At 42.8% G+C, this 26,675-nt stretch overlaps 1 protein-coding gene across 1 annotated transcript; it reads right to left on the reverse strand.

Moving 5' to 3' along the window:
* Positions 1 to 21,711: 21,711 nt before the first annotated feature.
* Positions 21,712 to 23,435, reverse strand: LOC128565810 (elongation factor 1-alpha 1-like). The gene has a single exon (XM_053562538.1). It carries the CDS (start codon positions 23,400 to 23,402, stop codon positions 22,014 to 22,016), a length of 1,389 nt encoding a protein of 462 aa, XP_053418513.1. The 5' UTR covers positions 23,403 to 23,435; the 3' UTR covers positions 21,712 to 22,013.
* Between the last annotated feature and the right edge of the window lie 3,240 nt (positions 23,436 to 26,675).

The following is a 26,675-nucleotide window of genomic DNA, read 5'->3' on the forward strand; positions in this document are numbered from 1 at the left end:
TACCTGGCCAAAGGTCTCACAGCTGTCACAGACACCTGGATCCTGGGCACCTGTCTCTGTGCTCATCAAACCATCTTCCTGATCTCTGGCTCAAGTTTGGAGCCCTTGGCTTCCCTGTCTCCCCATCCCAGATTTCTCTGCGTATATCTGGGCACTCAACCTCTAGGAACATTTACCTGTTGAGCCTAGTCTACGTTGGTGTGTCCACGTGAGGCCTCTGTGGAAGTGGCAGTCTGGGGCTGAGCCATGGCCCATTAAATGTTCAGGTCCCTCCTTTCAGGAAGGCCTCTGGATACCTTACCTCAAGCTGGTGCTTGCATGGGGTACCACACCCACCATCCCTCAGAGATCAGCTCCCTGTCATCTCCTAGACTGTGTAGGAGATGACACAGTCTAGGAGACTGGTCCCTGAGCTTTGTAGATAATGAGAAGATCATCACTAATGGCTTTGCAGATAATGAGAAGATCATCACTAATGGTCCTCAAGGGCCTGAAACTTTACACCAATAGTGGAGTTCTCATTCTCATTAACCATCTGATCCTCACAACAGTAGAGAATACAGGAAGTAATAACAGGGTGGACATGAAGTCCAAGAGAAGGAAAATGAAGTTCAAGGAAAGAAATAACTTGTCCATAGTCACATTGGTAGCTAGAGGCAGAGCTGGAATCTTGACCCTGGGCTCTATTACCAGTCTAGTGCCTTGATGCTACAACAGGATTGTGCAGTGAACAAGAGGATGGTGTCTGGAGCTACTAAATAACTAAGGTCCTCCTTTAGTGGTTTGCTGGTGTCTATTAACTTTTACTGTTACACATAGAAGTAATAATATGCACTAGAGAGAAGTGTCTGGTTCCAGAAACACTTTTCCTTCCTCCCCTTACCTAGCCACAATCTGGTTTCCACTTTCTAATCAGATATCTTGGTTGTATTCGTTTTTGCCTGTTGATTCAGTGGCATAGGGAGCTGCCAAAATTCGGGGGAAAAACTGAGCTTTCACTTCAAATGATTATTCCACTCCTTGTAGTAGTATTCCACTATGAGGAATTAAAATGCATGAACCAGAGACCAGGTGGGAAGTTGGCTGACTGGTAGCAAACCTCAGCAGAGGCTCCTGACCAGAGGGAGAAAAACCAGATGGAATTGGACTCCATGAAGCCAAAGGTGGGGAGCTGAGCCAAGAAAGAAGTTCAGCAAGCTGCAACTCCAGGGAAGAGCATCCAAGAAAACAAATTACAGGAAGCCTATTGACTGGAGGACAGGAGACCCCTCCCCCTAGCAGGGGGCCTGCCACAGGCTATCTGTGAATGAGCAGGGAACAAAAGACCCCTCATTTTACTTCACTGGAGAGAGCTGCTAAACACCAGGTCTCTTTCTCCAGGGAGGTCCACTTATGAACCTAGACACCACCCTGCCAGGCATAAAATTGAACAGATATTTTCCCCCACAAGTCCAAACTTCCAGTCCACATTCCCCTCTTGCCTGGCAGTCTGAAGTTCTGTCCCCTGCAGAGCGCAGAGTGTTTTCCTGAGAGATCTGGGCATAGTGTAGACCACCAATCATCAGGATGGAATTGGTGACTAACAGGGAAGAAAGAGGGTGCAGGAAGAAAGGGACACTTAGTGGGAGGAGGAACAGTCCCCTGGTTATGACTGTGCCTGGACAGTGGTGTTGTTGACCTTTGGTTCAGGCTGTGTCTAGTGGGATGGAGTGCAGAACACTGGCTCTGACGGCACCCATAGTGGGAGAGTGGTTGCCCTGTGTGGACTGAGTTCAGTAGGCAGGGCTGGTCCCCAGCCCCTACTGGGCCTGCGAGCAGAGGCTTACTAGGCATGGACTGAGACCTGAGGGCAAGGGCGTAGTCCCTTTACCCCAACAGAGCCTGTGAACAGAGGCTTTCCAGGCAGCAGACTGAGACTGGCAGGTGGGTGTGTGGTCCCCTGACTCCAACTGGTCTGGCAAGTAGAGGCTAGCTGGGTGGGGACTGAGACCAGTTGGTGGGGGCATGGCCCTTGGCTCCAACTGGGCCTGTGAGCAGAGAAACGGACAACAGTGTGGACTGAGTCTGGCGAGTGGGGGTATGGATTCCTGGCTCCAATTGAGCTGTTGGAGATCCTTGAATCCCTCTCTGTTGAGCAGGGATTGCACTGCCTGAGACAATTTAGTTGGAACTTGTGTCTGGGGCTGTCCACTGGGGGACATTCTGAGGTTGACCTTCAAAGAACTGAAGGGTGGGGGCTGGGTGCCACAGCTGTTTGTATCTCTTCATAGCCAAGATTTAAACCTAATACCGTAGCTTCTTATGGTAGGGTAGAGGTTGGCTGATAGCTTGTGCTATCTCACCAAGTAGGTTCTCAGAGTCTGTGGCCAAAACTCTGAAAGGGGCCTTTGTAAGGTTGTAGGAGATAAACCACAATTACAAAGCCTACTGCTTTGGTAAGGGGCTATCTCTACTACCTGGCAACCCCAATTCAATCCCACCTTACCAGTTCTAATAACCAAATGGTGGAAAATAAACATGGTGCAGACCAAACAGAAGAACTCTGGCAATATGAATAACCAGAGTAGATCAACTCTACCTCAAGAAATGACAAAGGAATTACAACTGAAGATGCCATGCATAGACGAATGGCAGCAATGTCTGAAATCAAATTCAGAATATGGATGGCAAATAAGATAAATAGAATGGAAGAAAAGATAGAAATTGAATTCCAAAGACTGTCTCAAGAAATTAATGAATTCAGAGCCCAAGTCACCAAAGATATGGACATAATGAGAAAAGAGATAGCAGAGCTCAAGGAAACAAAAAAGTTAGTTGAGGGGCGGCGCCTGTGGCTCAGTGAGCAGGGCGCGGGCCCCATATACCGAGGGTAGCGGGTTCAAACCCAGCCCCAGCCAAACTGCAACAACAAAAAAATAGCCGGGCGTTGTGGCGGGCGCCTGTAGTCCCAGCTACTAGGGAGGCTGAGGCAAGAGAATCGCCTAAGCCCAGGAGTTGGAAGTTGCTGTGAGCTGTGTGACGCCACGGCACTCTACCGAGGGCAATAAAGTGAAACTCTGTCTCTACAAAAAAAAAAAAAAAGTTAGTTGAGGAGCTCTGAAATACAGTAGAATCCCTCAGTAATAGAGTTGACCAGGAAGAAGAAAGGATCTCTGAACCTGAAGACAAAGCTTTTGAATGTTCCCAAACACTCAAAGAGACAGACAAATGGAGAGCAAAAACTGATCATTCCCTGAGACAGTTGTGGGGACACTCCAAAAGATCAAACATTCGTCTTATAGGAATTCCTGAAGGAGAAGAGGATGGTCTTAAAGGTACAGATGCTTTACTCCAAGAAATTTTGGAGGAGAATTTCACAAGCATTGCAAGAGATACAGAACTTCAGATAGCAGATGGTTTCAGAACACCAGCAAGACTCAACCAAATAAAGCATCTCCTAGACACATTGTGATTAATTTTGCCAAAGTTAAGACGAAGGAGAAAATTCTGCAAGCAGCCAGATTTAAGAAAAGCATCACCTACAAAGGGAGAACTATCAGAATGACTGAGACCTCTCAACCAAAACATTTCAAGCCAGAAGAGGATGGTCATTGACCTTCAGTCTCCTAAAACAAAACAACTTCCAACCCAGGATCCTGTATCCAGCTAAACTGAGTTTCATTTGTGACAGAGAAATCAAATACTTTAATGACATACGAATGTTGAAGAAATTTGCCATAACTAAATCAGCTCTCCAGGATATTCTCAGACCCGTCCTCCATAATGACCAGTGCAATGCTCTACCTCCAAAGTAACTCACCCAGAAATTTTTGAACAAATCCCAACTTCCACAGTGGTGAAAGGATTAAAAATGTCCACTAGACATCCAAAAATCATGACACCCAAAACACAACCAGTCTTATCAATTCTCTCAATTAATGTGAATGGCTTAATTTGTCCTCTAAAGAAGCACAGGTTGGCCGACTGGATACATAAACTCAGACCAGATATCTGCTGTATACAAGAATCTCATCTTACCTTAAAGGATAAAAATAGACTCAGGGTGAAGGGATGGACTTGTATAATACAGGCAAATGGAAACCAGAAAAAAGCAGGGGTTGCAATTTTAGTTGCAGATACAATTGCTAAAGATAAAGAAAGGTAAGAATGGTCACTACGTATTTGTCAAGGGAAACACCCAACATGAAGAGATTTCAATAATTAACATTTATGCACCCTACCAGAATGCTCCTCAATTCATAAAGCAAACCCTAATGGATATGAACAACTTGATATCTTCCTGCAATATGATAGTTGGAGATTTTAACACCTCTTTGACAGTTTTGTTCAGGTCCTCCAAGAAGAAACTAAACAAAGAAATATTAAACTTAAACCTGACACCCTAGAACAAAATAACTTTACAGACCTCTACAGAACATTTCATCTTAATAAAACTGAATATACATCATTCTCATCAGCCCATGCATCATCCTCCAAAATAGATCATATCCTAGGACACATGTCTAACCTCAGGAAATTTAAAAGAATAGAAATTATTCCTTGTATCTTCTTGGACCCCCATGGAATAAAAAAGTTAAACTTAATAGCAACAGGAATCTTCATTCTCAAACAAAGTCATGGAAACTAAATAATCTCAGGCTGAATGGTAGCTAGGTCAAAGACGAGATTGAGAAGGAAATCACCAAATTTTTGGAACAAAATGATAATGAAGACACAAATTATCAAAACCTGTGGGATACTGCAAAGGCAGTCCTAAGAGGGAAATTTATAGCATTGGAAGCCTTCATCAAGAAAACAGAAAGAGAGGAAGCCAACAACTTAATGGATCATCTCAAGCAAGTGGAAAAGAAATAGCTTTCCAACCCCAAACCCAGAAGAAGTAAAGAAATAACTAAAATTAGGTCAGAATTAAATGAAATTGAAAACAAAAGAATCATTCAGAAGATCAATGAAACAAAAAGTTGGTTTTTTTTAAAGTTAACAAAATTGATAAACCTTTAGCTAACCTAACCAGAAACAGAAAAGTAAAATCTCTAATATCATCTATCAGAAACGATAAAGGAGAAATAACAACTGACACCTTAGAAATTCAAAAAATCCTCAATGATTATTACAAATAGAAATTCATTTGTAATATGAAAATGAAATATAAAAATCTGAAGGGAATTGGAAGCTCACCACCTTTCTAGACTCAATCAGAAAGAATAGACCTATATCAATCACTGAAATAGCAGCAACAATATGAAATCTCCCAAAAAAGAAAAGTCCGGGACCAGATGACTTCACATCCAAATTCTATCAAACCTTTCAATAGAAACTGTACCTATATCATACAACCTTTTCCAAAGCATAGAAAAAGAAGGAATACTTCCCAACACATTCTATGAATCAAGTATCACCCTGATCCCCAAACCAGAAAAGGATCCAACAAAGAAAGAACATTAAAGACCAATATCATTAATGAATATCAATGCAAAAATATTCAACAAGATCTTAGCAAACAGAATTCAACAACACATCAAAAAAATTATACATTATGATCAAGTTGGTTTTATTCCATGATTACAGGGTTGGTTCAACATACACAAATCTATAAATATAATACATCGCATCAATAAAATAAAAAACAAAGACCATATGATTCTCTCAATTGATGTAGAAACAGCTTTTGACAATATCCAGCATCCTTTCATGTTAAGAACACTTCAGAAAATAGGCATAGAAGGGACATTTCTTAAACTGATAGAGGCCATCTACAGCAAACCCACAGCCAATATCATATTGAATGGTGTAAAATTGAAAACATTTCCACTCAGATCAGGAATGAGGCAAAGATGCCCCCTCGCTCCACTGCTATGCAATATAAGTAATGGAAGTCTTAGCCATAGCAATCAGGCAAGAGAAGACAATCAAGGGTATCCAAATACGGTCAGAGGAAATCAAACTCTCACTCTTTGCTGATGATATGATCCTATACCTGGAAAATCCCAGGGACTTAACTTCAAAACTCTTAGAAGTGATCAAGGAATACAGCGATGTCTCAGGATACAAAATCAATACTTACAAATCAGTAGCTTTTATATATGCCAACACTAGTCAAGCTGAAAACATAGTCAAGGACTCTATTCCTTTTATAGTAGCACCAAAGAAGATGAAATATCTGGGAATTTACCTACCAAAGGATGTGAAAGATCTCTATAAAGAGAACTATGAAACTCTGAGAAAAGAAATAGCTGAAGATGTTAACAAATGGAAAAACATGCCATGCTCATGGCTGGGAAGAATCAACATTGTTAAAATGTCCATACTACCCAAAGCAACCTACAGGTTTAATGCAATCCCTATTAAAGCACCATGGTCATACTTTAAAGAACTTGAAAAAAATAGTACTTCGTTTTATATGGAATCAGAAAAAAAACCTCAAATAGCAAATTCACTACTCAGAAATAAGAACAAATCAGGAGGTATCTTGTTACCAGATTTCAGGCTATACTAGAAATCTATAGTGATCAAAACAGCATGGTACTGGCACAAAAACAGGGAGGTAGGTTTATGTTTCTTTTTTTGTTTGTTTTTGTGTTTTTTATGGCTGGGGCTGGGTTTGAACCCGCCATCTCTGGTATATGGGGCCAGGGCCCTGATCCTTTGAGCCACAGGCGCCGCCTGGGAGGTAGGTTTATGGAACAGAATAGAGAACCAAGAGATGACCCCAGCTACTTATCATAATTTTATCTTCGACAAGCCTATCAAAAATATTCAGTGGGGGAAAGAATCTCTATTTAACAAATGGTGCTGGATGAACTGGCTGGAGACATGTAGAAGACTGAAACTGGACCCCTACCTTTCACCATTAACAAAAATTGATTCTCACCAGATAAAAGATTTAAACTTAAGACATGAAACTATAAAATTTCCAGAAAAGAGTGCAGGGAAAACACTTGAAGAAATTGGCCTGGGAGAATATTTAATGAAGAGGACCCCCCCCACCCCAGGCAATTGAAGCAACACGAAAAATACATTGCTGAGATCTGATCAAACCAAAAAGCTTTTGCACAACTAAGAACACAGTAAGTAAAGCAAACTGACAACCTTCACAATGGGAGAAGATTTTTGCAGGTTATGCTTCTGACAAAGGTCTGATAACTAGAATCTACAGAGAACTCAAACTAATCAATAAGAAAAGAACAAATAACCCCATTTCTTTCTTTCTTTTTTTTTTTTTTTTGTAGAGACAGAGTTTCACTTTATGGCCCTTGGTAGAGTGCCATGGCATCATACAGCTCACAGCAACCTCCAACTCCTGGACTTAAGCGATTCTCTTGCCTCAGCCTCCCGAGTACCTGGGACGACAGGCGCCCGCCACAACGCCCAGCTATTTTTTGGTTGCAGTTCAGCTGGGGCCGGGTTTGAACCCACCACCCTGGTATATGGGGCCAGCGCCTTACCGACTGAGCCACAGGCGCCGCCCGAAATAACCCCATTTCTATGTGAGCAGGAGACCTGAACAGAAACTTCTCTGATGAAGACAGGTGCATGGCCTACAAACACATGAAAAAATGCTCATCATCCTTAATCATCAGAGAAATGCAAATCAAAACCACTTTGAGTTATCATCTAACTCCAGTAAGATTAGCCTATATCACAAAATGCCAAAACTACAGATGTTGGTATGGATGTGGAGAGAAGGGAACATTTCTACACTGCTGGTGGGAATGCAAGCTAATACAATCTTTTTGGAAAGAAGTTTGGAGAACACTCAAGGAACTAAAAGTTGACCTCCCATTCGATCCTGCAATTCCTCTACTAGGTATATACCCAGATGATCACAAATTATTTTACAACAAAGACAGTTGCACCAGAATGTTTATTGCAGCCCAATTCATAATAGCCAAGACACGGAAATAGCCCAAATGCCCATCAACTCATGAATGAATCAACAAATTGTGGTATATGTGCACCATGAAATACTACGCGGCCATAAAAAAGGATGGAGCCTTCACACCTTTTTTTTTTTATTAAGTCATTTGTACAAAGATCATAAATACATTTATGCCGTTATGGGATTCAATATGTTGATTATTTGTACAAATTGGAGTGCTTACATCCTACTAATCAACATAGCTTTCACCTCATTTACTCAATTACAGCATTAAGACATTTGTGTTCTACACCTGATAGATCCAACTTGTACTTGCATTGTGCGCCATAGGTGTGGTCCCCCTACTAACCCTCCCTCTAACGACCCACCTCCTCTCTTCCCTTCTCGCTCCCCTTCCCTCCTTCATCCTAGGCTATATTTGTGTTTCATTCTTCATATGCAAGTGTGAGTGATTCTAAATTGGTTTCACAGTAGTACTGAGTACATTGGATATATTTTTTCCATTCCTGAGATACTTTACTAAGAAGAATATTTTCCAGCTCCATCCATGTAAACATAAAAGAGATAAAGTCTCCATTTTTTAATGCTGCATAGTATTCCATGATATACATGTACCACAATTTATTAATCCATTCATAGGTCGATGGGCACTTGGGCTTCTTCCATGACTTGGCAATTATGATTGAGCTGCAATGAACAATCTGGTGCAAATATCTTTATTGTCAAATGATTTTTGGTCCTTTGGATATACACCTAGAAGAGGAATTGCAGGATCAAACAGCAGGTCTACATTTAGATCCTTGAGTGTTCTCCAAACTTGCTTCCAAAAGGAATGCAGTAGCTTGCATTCCTACCAGGAGTGCAGAAGTGTTCCCTTTTCTACACATCCATGCCAACATCTGTAGTTTTGGGATTTTGTGATGTGGGCTACTCTTACTGTAGTTAGATGTAATCTCAGAGGAGTTTTGGTTTGCATTTCTCTGATGATTAAAGATGATGAGCATTTTTTCATGTGTCTGTAGACCATGCGCCTGTCTTCTTCAGAGAAGCTTCTATTCATGTCTCTTGCCCACAATGAAATGGGATCACTTGTTTTTTTCTTAGTAATAAGTTTGAGTTCTCTGTGGATTCTGGTTATTAGACCTTTGTTGGAAATATAACTTGCAAAAATCCTTTCCCATTCTGAGGGCAGCCTTCACGTCTTTTATGTTTACCTGGATGGAGCTGGAACATATTCTTCTTAGTAAAGTATCTCAAGAATGGCGAAAAAAGTATCCAATGTACTCAATACTACTATGAAATCAATATATAATCACCTACACATTCATATGAATGGCAAAACATAACTATAGTCCAGAAAGTAGAAGGAAAGAGGAGAGAGAGGGGAGGGGAGGGGGAGAGGGTATTTGGGGGGACCTCACCTAATGTGCATGATACCATGGTACATTTCAAAACTGTTGAGAAATGAAATAAAAAAATAAAAATAAAAATTTACTTTTCAACAACAAAATAAATAAAATGCATGAACCAGCAGAGTCTAAACTTGAGGAGAAGGAAGTGTGTATTTTGGAACTGAGTCCTTTGGGGTAGTGAGAGGAGGTGCTCCCCACTTTCTACTAAGGTGCTCCCCACTTCCTATCTTGGTGCTCAGACCTGTGTTTTCTGGCCACACAGGAACCCCCTCTGTACATTGGTTGCTGGTTAAGAGTATGTATTTCAACTTGAAGGCAACACTCAAATCCTGCAAGGTATTGTCATCCAGCCAGTACCTAACCTGAATTATCAATAAGTTGTTCCTCCCTTCTACCAGGCTACCTGCTTCTGAGTAGTAGGATACATTGTAAAATCAATGAATCCCATGAGCACGAGACTCACTGCCTTACTTTTTGGGGGTGAGTATAAAATAGATTCCTTTGTCAAAACCATGGTCATGTGGGATATCATCATGATGAATAAAGTATTTATTTAATCCAGTGGTTCTCAACCTGTGGGTCATGACCCCTTTGGAGGTCGAATGATCCTTTCACAGGGGTCGCCTAAATACATCCTGCATATCAGATATTTACATTATGATTCATAACAGTAGCAAAATTACAGTTATGAAGTAGTAATGAAAATAATTTTATGGTTGAGGATCACCACAACATGAGAACTGTATTAAAGGGTTGTGGCATTAGGAAGGTTGAGAACCACTGATTTAATCCATATAAGGTGGTACTGGGAGAAACACTCTGAAAAGGAAAGGCAAATTTATGTCCATAATAGATTTCTATTCCAATAAAGACAAACCCTCTCATTGATAGAAGGGCTCCAGTGTAATCAGCCTACGACCCCGTAACTAGCCACTTTCCCTGGGCAATACTTTATATCATGGGCTCAGTGTTGGTCTTTGTTGCTGGCATTTTGGGTATTTAGCAGAAACCAAGCCAGATTAGCCTGACAAATCCAAGCACAACCTCCATCCACACCACTGTGACCTTTTTCCCCATAAATCTATTGAACAAACACTGGGATAGCTAAGAAAGAGGCTAACTGATACTCATGGGAAGACTCATCTTGTCTACTTGATTTTGCCTACTCCTGCTGATTTTGGAGAATTTTCTCTACCACGGATACCCTTTGGTAAATAGTCACATAAGGCAGAAATATCTTCACAATTTGTGCCCTTTCTGAGTGGTTTATCATCTTAACTGTTTTCTAGATTTCTTTTCACCATTCCTCTTATCTTGTTCTTTCTAAATGCCTGATCATCCCATCAAGACCATTGGCCTTTGACCATAATCTAGTATAGATCTGTGCTTCTTTCCATTTCACTTACCTGGTGAGATGAACTTACCAGGTGAAAAACCAGATTCACTGCCAAAGGTTCTGCCTCCTGACAGGATTTATTTTGCTGGCGATCCTTCAGCGTTCTCCTGAATGGAGCTATAATGCAACAGCAGCCCACTTTTGGGTGGTGCCAGAATATTTTGAAGAAATATTTGTGAACCCAGCCTGAATGTTTTTCCTCCTGGGGAATTGATAATAGGGAGTTTTCCATGAGGGCCTCTGTCAGAGCTGATGGAAAGGTGCCAATGCAGCAAGACTGGCTGTCTGGGAGTCTGAGTCGCCTGCTCATGCAACTTACACCTCCAGGATCTAGGTGAGCTGAACATAGTAACATTCATTTCATCCACCCAAAGATGGTATGTTTCTGTACACATCCAATTTCATATTTTGTTTCTTTGAATTAATATCCAGTTCATAAGGAGCAGCTTGGGACTCATATTCATTTAGTGTTCCCCAGTCAGGCATTCAGTCTGCATCAGGGCCAGGAACTCTTTCTCAAAAGAAGAATAGTTATCTATAGAAAAAAACCCAGAACATGGGTTTGTTCTGAAATCCTTGCTGTGATGTTATTCTCCTATCAACAGTGTATGTTGCCTCAAAAATTCAAAGGATACTTTCAAGTTTTGGCTATAAAAGAGTAGCTTGTGGCTCGGAGCCCATAGCACAGTGGTTATGGTGCCAGCCACAAACTCAGCCACACCAAGGTTGGCGAGTTTGAAACTGGCCTGGGCCAGCTGAACAACAATGACAACTGTAACCAAAAATAGCTGGGCATTGTGGTGGGCACCTATAGTCCCAGCTCTGTGGGAGGCTGAGGCAAGAGAATCACTTAAGCCCAATAGTTCGAGGTTGCTGTGAGCTATGATGGCACTGAACTCTACCAAGGGTGCCATAGTGAGACTCTGTCTCAAAAAAAAAAAAAAAGTAGCTTACTTGAGACTAAACCTTCTGCCAAAAACAATTGTAGATGCTGGATGAAATATGTAAGATACAACTGTTTAATGGCTTTAGAGAGCAATCAGTGTCAGGCCTCACAGGACTGTACTCCCTGAGAAGGTGGAGGCACATGAAGCAAGTTCTACAGGATCCCAGCTTCTTACCTGTGGGCACTTTCCACTTTGCAGGATGGGGCATAGAACCCAGTTAGAAAACAGAAGTCCTGCTGTTTGAGTTTGGGTTACTAAAGTGACTGTAACTTAGGAGGCAAATTCTTAGAGAGGAGGACATTGCAGAGAAGGGGCATTGAAATCTATACACAAATTCTCTTTAACTTATTGACCAGCTCCTAAGGTGCAGGTACATGGAAAGACTTGAAGAACCCAGAAAAGCACAGCATCTGGGAGGCTAAAGAGCCACACAGAGATTCAAGGGTTGGAGTCAGCCTCATCAAATGGAAGGGCCTTACTAAGTACCTCAAGATCTCAGTTGAGACCTTGGAAATACCAGACTCTAAGAATAGGGCTAAACTCTGAAAGAATGAGCAAAATTAAAATAAATGAGGCATAATAAAGCCTAAAACTATGTCATAACAAAGGTGATCCATTGGTACTATTTTCTGGAATAACACAACACTTTTTGGAGAAAGATAAATTTAATTTTCAATTTCTAGTACCCAATCAAAAGATATGAGCCACGGGGGCGGCGCGGTGCGCAGGCGCAGCTGCCGGGCTCCTCTCGCCCCTGCGCTCCGGCCCAGCTCTGGCGGCCAAGTCCAGACAACGCGCGCTCCCCCCGCGCCCGGGTCCGCCCCGCCCCCTCTCGGCGTAGTCGAAGATGAACAGTAGTTGGCCGGCTAGTGCCGAGTGAGTCTCCCGCCGCCGGGTTCGGAGGGCTGCGTGGGACCGGCGGGACCCCGGGCAGCCGGCCACGGCGGGGCTGTACTCGCCGGGAGTGAGCGTTTTCTCCGACCAGGGCGGGAGGAAGTACATGGAGGACGTTACCCAGATCGTTGTAGAGCCGGAGCCGACGGCCGAAGAAAAGCCGTCGCCGCGGCGGTCGCTGTCTCAGCCGTCACTGTCAGCTCTTCCTGGCCGCGCCGTCTCGGGGAACGGCCCAGCAGTGGCAGCCCCAGACGCTCGCGACCCTCCCCCGGACGCCGGGGCCTCGCCGGCTCCCGGCCGCTGCTGTCGCCGCCGTTCCTCGGTGGCCTTTTTCGCCGTGTGTGACGGGCACGGCGGGCGGGAGGCGGCACAGTTTGCCCGGGAGCATTTGTGGGGTTTCATCAAGAAGCAAAAGGGGTTCACCTCGTCCGAGCCAGCGAAGGTTTGCGCTGCCATCCGCAAAGGCTTCCTTGCTTGTCACCTCGCCATGTGGAAGAAACTGGCGGAATGGCCTAAGACTGTGACAGGTCTTCCCAGCACATCAGGGACTACTGCCAGTGTGGTCATCATACCAGGCATGAAGATGTATGTAGCTCACGTAGGTGACTCAGGAGTGGTTCTTGGAATTCAGGATGACCCAAAGGATGATTTTGTCAGAGCCGTGGAGGTGACACAGTAAAAAAAAAAAAAAAAAGATATGAGCCATAATAAAACAAATAGACCAAAGGAGCAAAAGGAAGAGGAGAAAAATATGTAGAAAGAGATACACAGATGATTCAGGTATAATTATCAGACAGGGACCTTAAAATAATTGTCATTAATATATCACAAAAAATAGGAAAATATAAGAAATGGAAAATTTAAAGAGAAATGGAATCTATATACAAAAGAAGGAATGAACGTTCCAAAGTTGAAAAATATAATACATGAACTTAAAAGCTTTTTTCTTCCTTTTTTTTTTTTTTTTTTTGAGACAGAGTCTCGCTATGTCACCCTCAATATACTGCTACTTGGGAGGCTGAGGCAAGAGAATCGCGTAAGCCCAAGAGTTAGAGGTTGCAGTGAGCCGTGTGACGCCACGGCACTCTACCCGAGGGCGGTACAGTGACACTCTGTCTCTACAAAAAAAAAAAATATATATATATATATATATATGTATATATATACTGCCATGATGTCACAGCTCACAGCAACCTCACACTCTAAGGCTTAAGCGATTCTCTTGCCTCAGCCTCCCAAGTAGCTGGGACTATAGGCACCCGCCACAACGCCTGGCTATTTTGTTGTTGCAGTTATCATGTTGTTTAGTAGGCCTGGGCCAGTTTCTAACCAAAAACATGTAAAGCTGGCAAAATTCAAAAATAGGATAAAAAGAATCCCAAGCCCCACCCCCCACAGAAGGTTGGGTGGAAGAGCGTAGGGTAATGATTTGTCAACCACAGCCTCATAACGCATTCAGAAAGGAGGGGAAAGCAAGTTTCATCTCTGCAGGGCAGACAAACCAGCTTCCCTAATCTAACTGCTGATTAGGAATCCGAAGGTCTCAGCCTGCCCACCTGCCTGCAGATTCTCCATGTAGGGATGGTCTTGGTGATGTTACCTTGTCTGGGCTGCCTCTGAGGTCCTTTCTTCTTAAGTGTTTTTGATAGGAGCCACAGAGATGGCCTGCTTTCATGCTTTACCCTGAATTAGAGTGTCTACAGAGAAATCAGCCTGTCTACCTCCCATATTTCCCCTGTTTTTACTATTTTAAAAGGCCATTATTCAAAATGGGGAAGAGAATCTGAAAAAGGGGGAGGAAAAGGGGTTATGGGAGTAGAAGAAGGATGATACTGATTGGGGAAGTATGGGACAACCATTGCCTTGGTGTGGGCAGTCCTCTGAAACAACTTGCAAATAGCATTAATTACTCCCCCAAAAGAACAACAATATTACAGCAAAGTGGTAGAAATGCAAACTTTAAATTGAGCCCGGAGAACCCATTTTTGTATTGAGCCAGTTACACTATCCAAAGAGTGCAAGGTTTCTCATGGAGATTCCAAATGTAATTGCTTTAATTGCTCAGCAAAAGTAGTTTGCAATTGAGTTAAATCTTCAGCCAGGGGATTTTGAAAAGCCCCTTGGAAGTGTAGTTGTACTGAATTGCAATCAGTGGTACTCTTGAAAGGCACAGGGGTTACTTTGTAGGTTGAATTGCAAACAAGTTTTTGTCTAGTCCATGTGGCCTCTGCCTCCAACACCATAAAATGTTTTAAAATTTCTTGGTCTACAGCTGTTAATGTTTGCATTTCAACAGTAGCATTTTGTAAATAACTATTTACATGCTGAGCAGTGTGAATAGACTGGGTGAGTGCAACTGCAGCCAGAGCTGTGGTAGCTGCTAAGGCTGTGGCAGCAAGGGTGGAGGCAATTAGAATTCCTAAACATCTTTTCCTCCGGATTTTGTTTAGAGCTGAAGTTACGTGCTCCAAGGCATTGTCTTGTTTCCAGGGTCTAGTTAGGTTGACAGGGAGCCAAGCTGTGGCTTGCTGTCCTAAAACATAAACATGAGTGATATTTAAAATGGTTACATTTTAGTCTAGTTAGGTTGGTTTTAGTCTAGTTAGGTTGACATAATATCACTCATGTTTATGTTTTAGGACAGCAAGCTGCAGCTTGGCTCCCTGTCAACCTAACTAGACCCTGGAAACAAGGGCGCCTGCCCCATATACCGAGGGTGGCGGGTTCAAACCCAGCCCCAGCCGAACTGCAACAAAAAAATAGCCGGGCGTTGTGGTGGGCGCCTGTAGTCCCAGCTGCTCGGGAGGCTGAGGCAAGAGAATCGCCTAAGCCCAGGAGTTGGAGGTTGCTGTGAGCTGTGTGATGCCACGGCACTTTACCGAGGGCCCTAAAGTGAAATTCTGTCTCTACAAAAAAAAAAAAAAAAAAAAAAGGTTACATTTTGGTAAGTGTAACAAGGCATAAGCCAGGACTTTTCTGCTAATGGTGTAAAAGTGAAATGTTTCACTGGAGATCAAAATAATTGTATTTGTTTGATGTTATCTTGACTACAAGATAGGGCAAAAATAGAGTTCACATGTTTAAATCATAACTCCATTAATGGCATCAGAAGTTACCCAAAAAGGGTTAGAGCTATGGACGAAATGACAGCGCCTAATTATCCTTCAATAAAGGATTACATGCTTAGAGTAGTGGTTGGGAGGCATGAAATGATATTCAGCAGCAGAGAGGTTATCTTTGGAACACTTCAAAAAATTTAAAATAATCAAAGCCTTGTGTAGCTGGTCCTGGAGTGCAAGATGATCCTTCATACTCCCCACTTTTAGTTTAGATAGTTGAGTTTTAAGGAGGCCTCAATTAGCTCTTTCGGCAATGGCGTGGCCAGTGGGGTTATAAGGTATTCTGGTGGAAGGTTTAATTTGCCATTGTTGACAAAAATGTTGGAATGAATGTCATATGAAAGCAAGGTTATTGTCAGTTTTTACCTGTATGGGGAACCCTAAACAGGAGAAAGCCAAAATTAGATGTTTTTAAACATGTTTAAAGGCTTCTCTAGTTTGGCAAGTAGCATGGACTATGCCAGAAAAGGTGTCAGCACAAAGATGTACATATTTTACTTTTCCAAAAAGAGGATAATGAGTAACATTCGTTTGCCTTAAATTATTGGGTTGTAAGCCATGGGGGTTGACACCACAATAAACTGGGACAGAAAACGGTTGGCATTCAGGGGAGGCACAAACAATATCTTTGGCCTGAGCAAGTATAATTTGAAAAGAGTGAACAAGAGCTCTAGCTCCTTGACGAAAAAATTGTTATGAAGAAATTGCAGCAGAAAAAGTAGTGTCAAACATAACCAATGAATCTGGTTTATTGTTTCCTTTGATAATGGGGCCAGGTAGCCCAGAATGAGAGTGAACATGAGTGATGAAAGGGGGCGTTGCCTGTGGCTTAATAATTGTTGCAAAGTAAAAAACACATTAAATAATTGTTGGTCATTGGAATGAGGAATTAAACTATTACGGATGTGTTGGACGGTAAGCACCAAATATCCAGAGTCACCAATTAAATTAAGATGTTGGTCAGAAAACAACTGTAAAGCTAAAATAGCAGCTGTTGCCGATTCAGCCCATTGTGTGGAAGTATGACCAGAGGTAATAGAGTGTTTCCATTCATTGTTTTCTTTTTAAGCTAGTGTTCCCTCGCCAGTTTTACCAGAACCAGCAATAAATACTGCAACAGTATTTTTTAAAGGGACTGTTGAAATTGGGTTGAAAAGTTTTAGGGGTAAAAGTTGAAAACCACCAAAGTTCTTTAAGGATGGCAAGGTAAACTGTATTTCTCCAACAAAATCCATAAGGGCAACTTGTAATTTCTCACTTTGAATCTGTGCTGCTTGAAAAGTATGTTTAGTCTAAACCTGGGCTAAGGATATAAGGGTCATATCCTGTTAATTCCTGACATCTTATTCCACTTGAAAAATCAAAGAGTTCCTAGCACTTGGGAGGCCCAGGCGGGTAGATTCCCTAAGCTCACTGATTCAAAACCAGCCTGAGCCAGAGCGAGAGACCTTGTCTCAAAAAATAGCTGGGCACTGTGGCAGGCACCAGTAGTCCCAGCTACTTGGGAGGTCGAGGTGGGTGGATTGCCTAAGCTCACTGATTCAAGAGCCACAGCCAGAGCCGGGCCTTGTCTTGAAACATAGCCAGGAGGGGAGGGAGGGGCAAGCTGGCCAACTGGAAACAGCTTCCGAAAGAGGCTCCTATCCAAAAGGAAAAATAATGTCCAGAAGCAGCCCAGTTAAGCTGAAGACTGGGAGCCCAGCCCAGAGAGAAATGATAACTGCAGGTCACCTCTGCTGAGACAAGCTGCAACTCCAAGAAACCAACTTTCAGATACAAAATTCATCTGAAAGGAAAAGTGTTTGTCCCCTCCCCCAAGAAAGCTGTGGGGTTTTTTTTGTTTTTCTGTCTCCTTTCTTTTTTTCTCTTCATTTGCTCCTGTGGGTTTTCTACAGACAAGCGGCGAACTGTGAACCTCATGTCTCACTCTATGGGTGAGTGCTGTGGGAAGTGGGGACTACTTCCTCAGAGGGACCCTGCTGTGACTCTGAACACTCTCTTGTTAGGCAGAAAAATTGAACTAAAGTCTTCTCTGCCATTCTGAACTCCCAGTACACCCTTCCCCCCTTACCTGACGGACCAGAAGCCTAACCCCTGCTGAGACTGATGGAGGAGGTCCTTGAGCAGTGCCCCGCTCCCTGTCTGCCAGACCAAGCGCCCCCCCCAAGAGACTCCAGAGGCCGTGCCAAGCCCCCCCCCCCACAGCACCCTGCCAGGGACTCCGCTGGCCACCGCGCAGCCCTGCCAGGCCTCCTCACACCTGCCCCGGCCAAGGACTGCCAAAAACTGCACGGCCCCACGCCCTGCGCCCACCCCAGCGAGGGACTCCTCCAGCAACTGCGCAGCCCCGCACCCCACACCCACCGGGCTTCCCTCCCCCACCAGGGAAGAAAAGACGATCAAGGATATCCACATAGGGTCAGAAGAGATCAAACTTTCACTCTTCACAGATGATATGATTGTATATCTGGAAAACACAAGGGATTCTACTACAAAACTTTTAGAAGTGATCAAGGAATACAGCAATGTTTCGGGCTACAAAATCAACACCCATAAATCTGTAGCCTTTATATATACCAACAATAGCCAAACCGAAAAAACAGTCAAGGACTCTATTCCTTTCACAGTAATGCCAAAGAAGATGAAATATTTAGGAGATCTCTATAAAGAGAACTATGAAACTTTAAGAAAAGAAATAGCTGAGGATATTAACAAATGGAAAAACATACCATGCTCATGGCTGGGAAGAATCAACATTGTTAAAATGTCTATACTACCCAAAGCAATATATAATTTTAATGCAATTCCTATTAAAGCTCCATTGTCATATTTTAAAGATCTCGAAAAAATAATACTTCGTTTTATATGGAATCAGAAAAAACCTCAAATAGCCAAGACATTACTCAGAAATAAAAACAAAGCAGGAGGAATCACACTACCAGACCTGAGACTGTACTATAAATCGATAGCGATCAAAACAGCATGGTACTGGCACAAAAACAGAGAGGTAGATGTATGGAACAGAATAGAGAACCAAGAGATGAATCTAGCTACTTACCATTATTTGATCTTTGACAAAGCCAGTTAAAAACATTCAGTGGGGAAAAGCCTCCCTATTTAACAAACGGTGCTGGGTGAACTGGCTGGCGACCTGTAGAAGACTGAAACTGGACCCACACCTTTCACCATTAACTAAGATAGACTCTCACTGGATAAAAGATTTAAATTTAAGATATGAAACTATAAAAATACTAGAAGAAAGTGTAGGGAAGACTCTTGAAAGAATCGGTCTGGGTGAATATTTTATGAGGAGGATTCCTCAAGCAATTGAAGCAGTATCAAAAATACACTGCTGGGACCTGATCAAACTAAAAAGCTTCTGCACAGCCAAGAACATAATAAGTATAGCAAGCAGACAGCCCTCAGAATAGGAGAAAATATTTGCATGCTATACCTCCGACAAAGGTTTAATAACCAGAATCCACAGGGAACTCAAACATATTAACAAGAAAAGAACAAGTGATCCCATCTCAGGCTGGGCAAGGGACTTGAAGAGAAACTTTTCCAAAGAAGATAGGCGCACGGCCTTCAGACACATTGAAAAATGCTCATCATCCTTAATCATCAGAGAAATACAAATCAAAACTACTTTGAGATATCACCTAACTCCAGTAAGATTAGCCCACATAACAAAAATCCCCAAACCAGAGATGTTGGCGTGGATGTGGAGAAAAGGGAACATTTCTACACTGCTGGTGGGAATGCACATTAATATGTTCCTTTTGGAAGGATGTTTGGAGAATACCCAGAGATCTAAAAATAGACCTGCCATTCAGTCTTATAATTCCTTTACTAGGTATATACCCAGAAGACCAAAAATTACAATATTACAAAAACATCTGTATCAGAATGTTTATTGCAGCCCAATTCATAATTGCTAGGTCATGGAAGAAGCCCAAGTGCCCACTGACACACAAATGGATTAATAAATTGTGGTACATGTATACCATAGAATATTATGCAGCCTTAAAGAAAGATGGAGACTTTACCGCTTTCATGTTTACATGGATGGAGCTGGTACATATTCTTCTTAGCAAAGTATCTCAAGAATGGAAGAAAAAGTATCCAATGTACTCAGCCCTACTATGAAGCTAATTTATAGCTTTCATGTGAAGGCTATAACCCAACTATAGCACAACAATATGGGGAAAGGGCCAAGGGAGGGGAGGGGAGGGAGGAGGTTGGGGTGTAGGAAGGGTAATTGGTGGGGCCACACCTACAGTGCATCTTAGAATGGGTACAGGCGAAACTTATTAAATGCAGAATACAAATACAAATGTCTTCATACAATAACTAAGAAAATGCCATGAAGGCTATGTTAAACAGTTTCATGAAAATATTTCAGAATGTATATGAAACCAGCACATTGTACCCCTTGACTGCACTAATGTACACAGCTATGATTTAATAATAATTAAAAAAAAAAAAGAAAAGAAAAATAGCCAGACATTGTGGCAGGTGCCAGTAGTCCCAGCTACTTGGGATGGTGAGGGAAGAGAATCACTTAAGCCCAAGAGTTTGAGGTTGCTTTGAGCTGTGATACCACTGCTAAAAAAAAAAAAAAAAAAGGAAGAAAGAAAAGAAAGAAAAAGGCTCAGCGCTTGTAGCTCAGCAGTTAGGGTGTCAGCCACATACACCAGAACTGGTGGGGTCAAGCTTGGCCTGGGCCTGCCAAACAACAATGACAGCTACAACCAAAAAATAGCTGGGTGTTGTGGTGGGCACCTGTAGTACCAGCTACTTGGGAGGCTGAGGCAAGAAAATCACTCAAGCCCAAGAGTTGGAGGTTGCTGTGAGCTGTGACACCACGGCACTCTACCGAGGGTGACATAGTGAGACTCTGTCTCAAAAAAAAAAGAAAGAAAGTCAAAGCGAATCTTCGATCTATTAAGTAAATATTTTTTTAGAGGGATGGTGGGGAAGAAATGACCATTCAATTATACTTAAGTGAAGAGTGAACTGACACAATAACCCAGTTGATGTATGAGGGGTATCCAAGATTACAAAAGAGATGGGTTGGTTCTCTTGAATTCAGGTTAATTGTCAGGTATTAATAAATTATTCAATGTGAGCTAAATCCTTTTGTGCTTGTGGGGTCAAAATTCGTAAGGAATCAAGGGCTGGGTCTCTCTTTAAAGTATCAGATAAATGAGTTAAAGAATGGGTTGTAATTCCAATGGAAGGTGGAAGCCAATTTATGTGACCCAGCAATTTTTGCAAGTCATTGAGGGAGATTTGGCCAGGAATATTTAAGGTAACCTGTTTAGGCCTAATAGTTTTTTGTTTGTTTGTTTGTTTTTTGTAGAGACAGAGTTTCTCTTTATAACCCACGGTAGAGTGCGGTGGCGTCACAGCTCACAGCAACCTCCAACTCCTGGGCTTAGGCGATTCCCTTGCCTCAGACTCCTGAGTAGCTGGGACTACAGGCACCCGCCACAACGCCTGGCTATTTTTTGTTGCAGTTTGGCCAGGGCCAGACTTGAACCTGGCACCCTCAGTATATGGGGCTGGGACCCCACCCACTGAGCCACAGGCACCACCCTGGCCTAATAGTTTTTTCGGTTATAACCTAAATATCTCCAGGAAGATTGAAGTTGAATCTTATCACGGGCCACTATAAGGTGGGCTTTGTTCATGGAAGTAAGGAGATGGTGTAAGAATTGGTTAAGGGTAGTTGAATCTGGATAAGCAATTAAAATGTTATCCAGACCTTACTCGCATGATGCAATGGTACATTTCAAAACTATTAAGAAAAGGGTATAATTGTGATGGATGTGTTACTTAGTTCAATGTAAGTATTTCACATTGTATATCAAATCAGTACACTGAAACCCATAAATGAATCAATGTACACAGTTACAATTTAATAAAAAATAAATAAATAAAATGTTATCCATACAATGATGTATTAATGCTGTGGAAATTGGGCTCTGATGGATGCTAAAGCAACAGCCACCAACAGCTGACATAAAGGAGGACTGTTTATCACATCTTGGGGTAAAACTTTCTTTTTTTTTTCTCATTAAACTTTGTTTTAATGGGTCTCAAAATTCTGTGACAGATTTTTGGTCATGTTGTTTCCATTAAAAAGTACTGATTTTAAAAACTAATAACTTAAAACTGCCACACAAAAAGAAACAAATGGTCCACAAAACATTTTCCTTTCCTTCTGAAGGTTTTACGATGCATTGTTATCATTAACTAGTCTTTTACTATTAAACTTAAATGGCCAATTGAAACAAACAGTTCTGAGACCGTTCTTCCACCACTGATTAAGACTGGGGTGGCAGGTATTAGAGATAATATTCATTTAGCCTTCTGAGCTTTCTGGGCAGACTTGGTGACCTTGCCAGCTCCAGCAGCCTTCTTGTCCACTGCTTTGATGACAACAACAGCAACTGTCTGTCTCATGTCACGAACAGCAAAACGACCCAGAGGAGGATAACCTGAGAAGCTCTCAACACACATGGGTTTGCCAGGAACCATATCGACGATGGCGGCGTCACGGGATTTCAGGAATTTAGGGCCATCTTCCAGCTTTTTACCAGAGCGGCGGTTAATCTTTTCCTTCAGCTCAGCAAACTTGCCGGCAATGTGAGCTGTGTGACAATCCAGTACAGGAGCGTAGCCAGCACTAATTTGGCCTGGATGGTTCAGGATAATCACCTGAGCAGTGAAGCCAGCTGCTTCCATTGGTGGGTCATTTTTGCTATCACCAGCAACAATGCCACGACAAACATCTTTGACAGACACGTTCTTGACATTGAAGCTCACGTTGTCTCCTGGAAGAGCTTCACTCAAAGCTTCATGGTGCATTTCAACAGACTTTACTTCAGTTGTAACATTAACTGGAGCAAAGGTGACCACCATGCCAGGTTTGAGAACACCAGTCTCCACTCGGCCCACAGGGACAGTACCAATACTACCAATTTTGTAGACATCCTGCAGAGGCAGACGCAAGGGCTTGTCAGTTGGACGAGTTGGTGGCAGAATGCAATCCAGAGCTTCAAGCAGTGTGGTTCCACTGGCATTGCCATCCTTCCGGGTGACTTTCCATCCCTTGAACCAAGGCATGTTTGCACTTGGCTCCAACATGTTGTCACCATTCCAACCAGAAATTGGCACGAATGCTACAGTGTCAGGGTTGAAGCCAATTTTCTTAATGTAAGTGCTGACTTCTTTAATGAGTTCCTCGTATCTCTTCTGGCTGTAGGGCGGCTCAGTGGAATCCATCTTGTTAATGCCAACAATTAGTTGTTTCACACCTCGTGTGTAAGCCAGAAGGGCATGCTCATGGGTCTGCCCATTCTTTGAGATACCAGCTTCAAATTCACCAACACCAGCAGCAACTATCAGGACAGCACAGTCAGCCTGAGATGAGCCTGTGATCATGTTTTTGATAAAGTCTCTGTGTCCTGGGGCATCAATGATAGTAACATAGTATTTGCTGGTCTCAAATTTCCACAGGGAGATATCAATGGTGATACCATGCTCACGTTCAGCCTTCAGTTTATCCAAGACCCACGCATACTTGAAGGAGCCCTTTCTCATCTCAGCAGCCTCTTTCTCGAATTTTTCAATGGTTCTCTTGTCAATGCCACCACATTTGTAGATCAGATGGCCAGTAGTGGTGGACTTGCCTGAATCTACATGTCCAATGACAATGATGTTGATATGAGTCTTTTCCTTCCCCATTTTGGATCGTATGGGCGGTTTTCACACCTGTGTTCTGGCAGCAAACCCATTGCGAAAAAGCAGGGTAAAACTTTCTACTCGTACAGAGTGGTTTACATTGGGAACAGAAAAAGTAAATTTGTGTTTATTAGAAGGGTGAACGGGGATAGTAAAAAACAACCTTTTAAATTAGTGATAGCTAATTTATAATTTTGAGGGATGAGAACAGGATTTGGGATTCCCAGTTGTAAAGCTCCCACTGGAACAATTTGGACATTATCTGCTCTTAAATCATGAATTAGCCTCCATTTGCCAGACTTTTTTGGAGCACAAAAAATGGGTGTATTCCAGGAACTAGAGGAAGGCTCATGGTGACCAGCTTGGAGTTGTTCTTCAGCAAGAATTTTTACTTGTTTAATTTCTCCCCTTTCATTGGCTACTGATCCGCCTAAACTGGGGAGTCAGATTTCCAGGTGATTGACGTCAGTGGCCATTAGTATAAATTTGGTTTAGTAGAAATTTCCATTTTCCATTGGGACAAAAGATCCCTGCCCCACAACGTGTGGGGGACATTCATAATATAAGGCTTTAAAAATGACTTTCATCCATCTAGCTGGGTAAAGGGCAGACGATGTTTACTCTTTAGGGGGATTTGGACTGCTCCCACACCAGTGACAACAAAGAGGCCTCACTTTCCCAATTGTTAGGCCAAACTGGTAGAAATAATAGTGATGTCAGCACCTGTGTCCAGGATACTGGTGAATTATTTGTCGTTAACAGTGATAGAAATTAAAGGCTGTTTAGAATTAATTTTAGTAGTCAAAAATACAGATTCAGAAGGTTGTAGGGAAGTTAAAAATTGGTTGGGGGTGCTGCAGACGGTGTCAGCCACCAGGGGCGGAAGCAGTAGTGGAGCACAGGAGGCCTGTGCAGAAACCCAGCGGCGGATACCTCGGTGGGAGGGGCCTAACGCCATTGGGTTAGGGGAGGCTGGAGCCAGGGACCTTCTTCCAGTTTCTAACAGGGGATTGCCTTTATCATCACATTTGGAATGGCATTGATTAGCCCAATGAAAGCCTTTGTTGCATCTGGGACAAATTTTTCTGGAGGGTTGGATTTCTGTGCTTTGCTATTGGATTGAAAGGGACAAGACTTTTGGAAATGTCTATCTCCACCGCACTTAAAGCATTTTTTGTTAGCATTTAAAGCCGCTGCCAGGGCCTGAGCTTGGGCTCCAGCATGAGCCTCGCGTTTGCCTCCAAGATGACTACCTGACAAACTTTGATAAAATCAACCATGGAGGCATCAAGCTTACTCATAAAAATGGGCATAATAACTTGCTGGCAATCAATGTTGGCACTGGAGTATGCTAATTGTTTTAAAAGGAGTTCACCAGGATTAGGGTGATCAATTTGCCCATCAATGGGCGGCGCCTGTGGCTCAGCCGGTAGGGCGCTGGCCCCATATGCCCGAGGGTGGTGGGTTCAAACCCGGCCCCTGCCAAACTGCAACAAAAAAATAGCCGGGCGTTGTGGCAGGCGCCTGTAGTCCCAGCTACTCGGGAGGCTGAGACAAGAGAATAGCTTAAGCCCAGGAGTTGGAGGTTGCTGTGAGCTGTGTGACGCCACGGCACTTTACCAAGGGCGATAAAGTGAGACTCTGTCTCTACAAAAAAAAAAAAAAAAAAATTAAAAAAAAAATTTGGCCATCAATAGCTTGCCGAAGGCAATTGATAAAATCTAAATATGGCTCCTTAGACCCTTGCATGATTCTAGTAAATGTGCCTGCAGGGGAACTATAGTCAAGCACTTTAAACCAGGCTTTTAAACCAGCAGTGGAACAAAGCTGGAAAACCTTCTAACCTAGGTTTGCTTGTCCTTCTGTCTTGGAAAATTCACCTCTGCTAGCAAGCATATGGAAAGTGATTATCTGGCTCCATGTCCGTAGCTGGTCGGCTAGGGCGCCAGCCACATACGCTGGAGCTGGTGGGTTGGAATGCAACCTAGGCCTGCCAAACAACAATGACAGCTAGGGTATTGTGGTGGGCACCTGTAGTCTCAGCTATTTGGGAGGCTGAGGTAAGAGAATCGCTTAGACCCAAGAGTTTGAGGTTGCTGTAAGCTGTGATGCCATAGCACTCTACCCAGGGTGACATAGTGAGATTGTGTCTCAAAAAGATTAAAAAAAAAAAAAGTGATATCATTTGTATTTCCATTGTTCTTTTCAACAATACAAACACAATTTTCTTCAAATTCATGTAACCAAATGTTATAATGAGCAGGGGTAGTAACAGTTTTAACTAGAAGTCTCCAATCAGAAGGGGTCATGATGGTGCTGTTAGAGATATTATCTGTGGCCCCTGGTGTAGCTATTTTGGATGCTATTTTCTATAACTGCTGCCCTGCAGTCCCTCATAAGTTCAAAGGAGAGGGCAACATATTTTGGAGCCCTTCTGCCTTCAGAAATTTGAACAGGAAAAGCTTGTAAAGAATCTTCAGGTTCAGGGTCTTCCTGCAAGGCTTGAGTGAGTGTGGTCTCACGAGATAATTCGTGAGACTTGGACAGAGAAGGAGCCGGGGTGCTTGCCTGTGAGTTGGGTGACTGCTTTTCCTCTTTCAACTGGAGGGCTCCCCCTTTATAGGGTAGTTAATGAAAGGGCTACTAGAGAAGTATTTAGGGGGATTTGGAAAAATTGTCCCTGTTGCTGGTGGACCAGGGGTTAAATTGGCAGCAAAGCTACACCCCACATACTCCAGGTGATCAAACGTTGAACATTAATTGGGCCTAAAGATTGATGTAGCCAGGTGCCAATTTTCTCCCAGTCACTTAAGTTCAAACTACCTCCTCTTGGGTACCAGGACAGTGGTGGTAAATGACAATAAAGAGCTCTGTTAGGTCCTGGTTAGGGACCTTACATCCGGAGACATAGAGAAGTCTCTGGAGTTGTAATTTGTATGCTTTTTGTTCTGTAGTAAGAGGCTGACCCATAGCTAAACTAGTGCAGGTGGCACCCATAGTTCAGTGGTTAGGGCACTGCCACATACACTAAGGCTGGCGGGTTCGAACCCGGCCTGGACCAAGTAAACAACAATGACAACTGCAACAAAAAAGCAGCCAGGCTTTGTGGCAGGCGCCTGTAGTCCCAGCTACTTGGGAGGCTGAGGCAAGAGAATCACTTAAGCCCAAGAGTTTGAGGTTGCTGTGAGCTGTGACACCAGGACACTCTACCAAGGGTGACATACTGACACTCTGTCTCAAAAATAAATAAATAAATAAACTAGTGCAGTGGCAACT

Source organism: Nycticebus coucang, chromosome 14 (assembly GCF_027406575.1).
Source record: "Nycticebus coucang isolate mNycCou1 chromosome 14, mNycCou1.pri, whole genome shotgun sequence".
In the NCBI taxonomy this organism is placed as follows: Eukaryota; Metazoa; Chordata; class Mammalia; order Primates; family Lorisidae; genus Nycticebus; species Nycticebus coucang.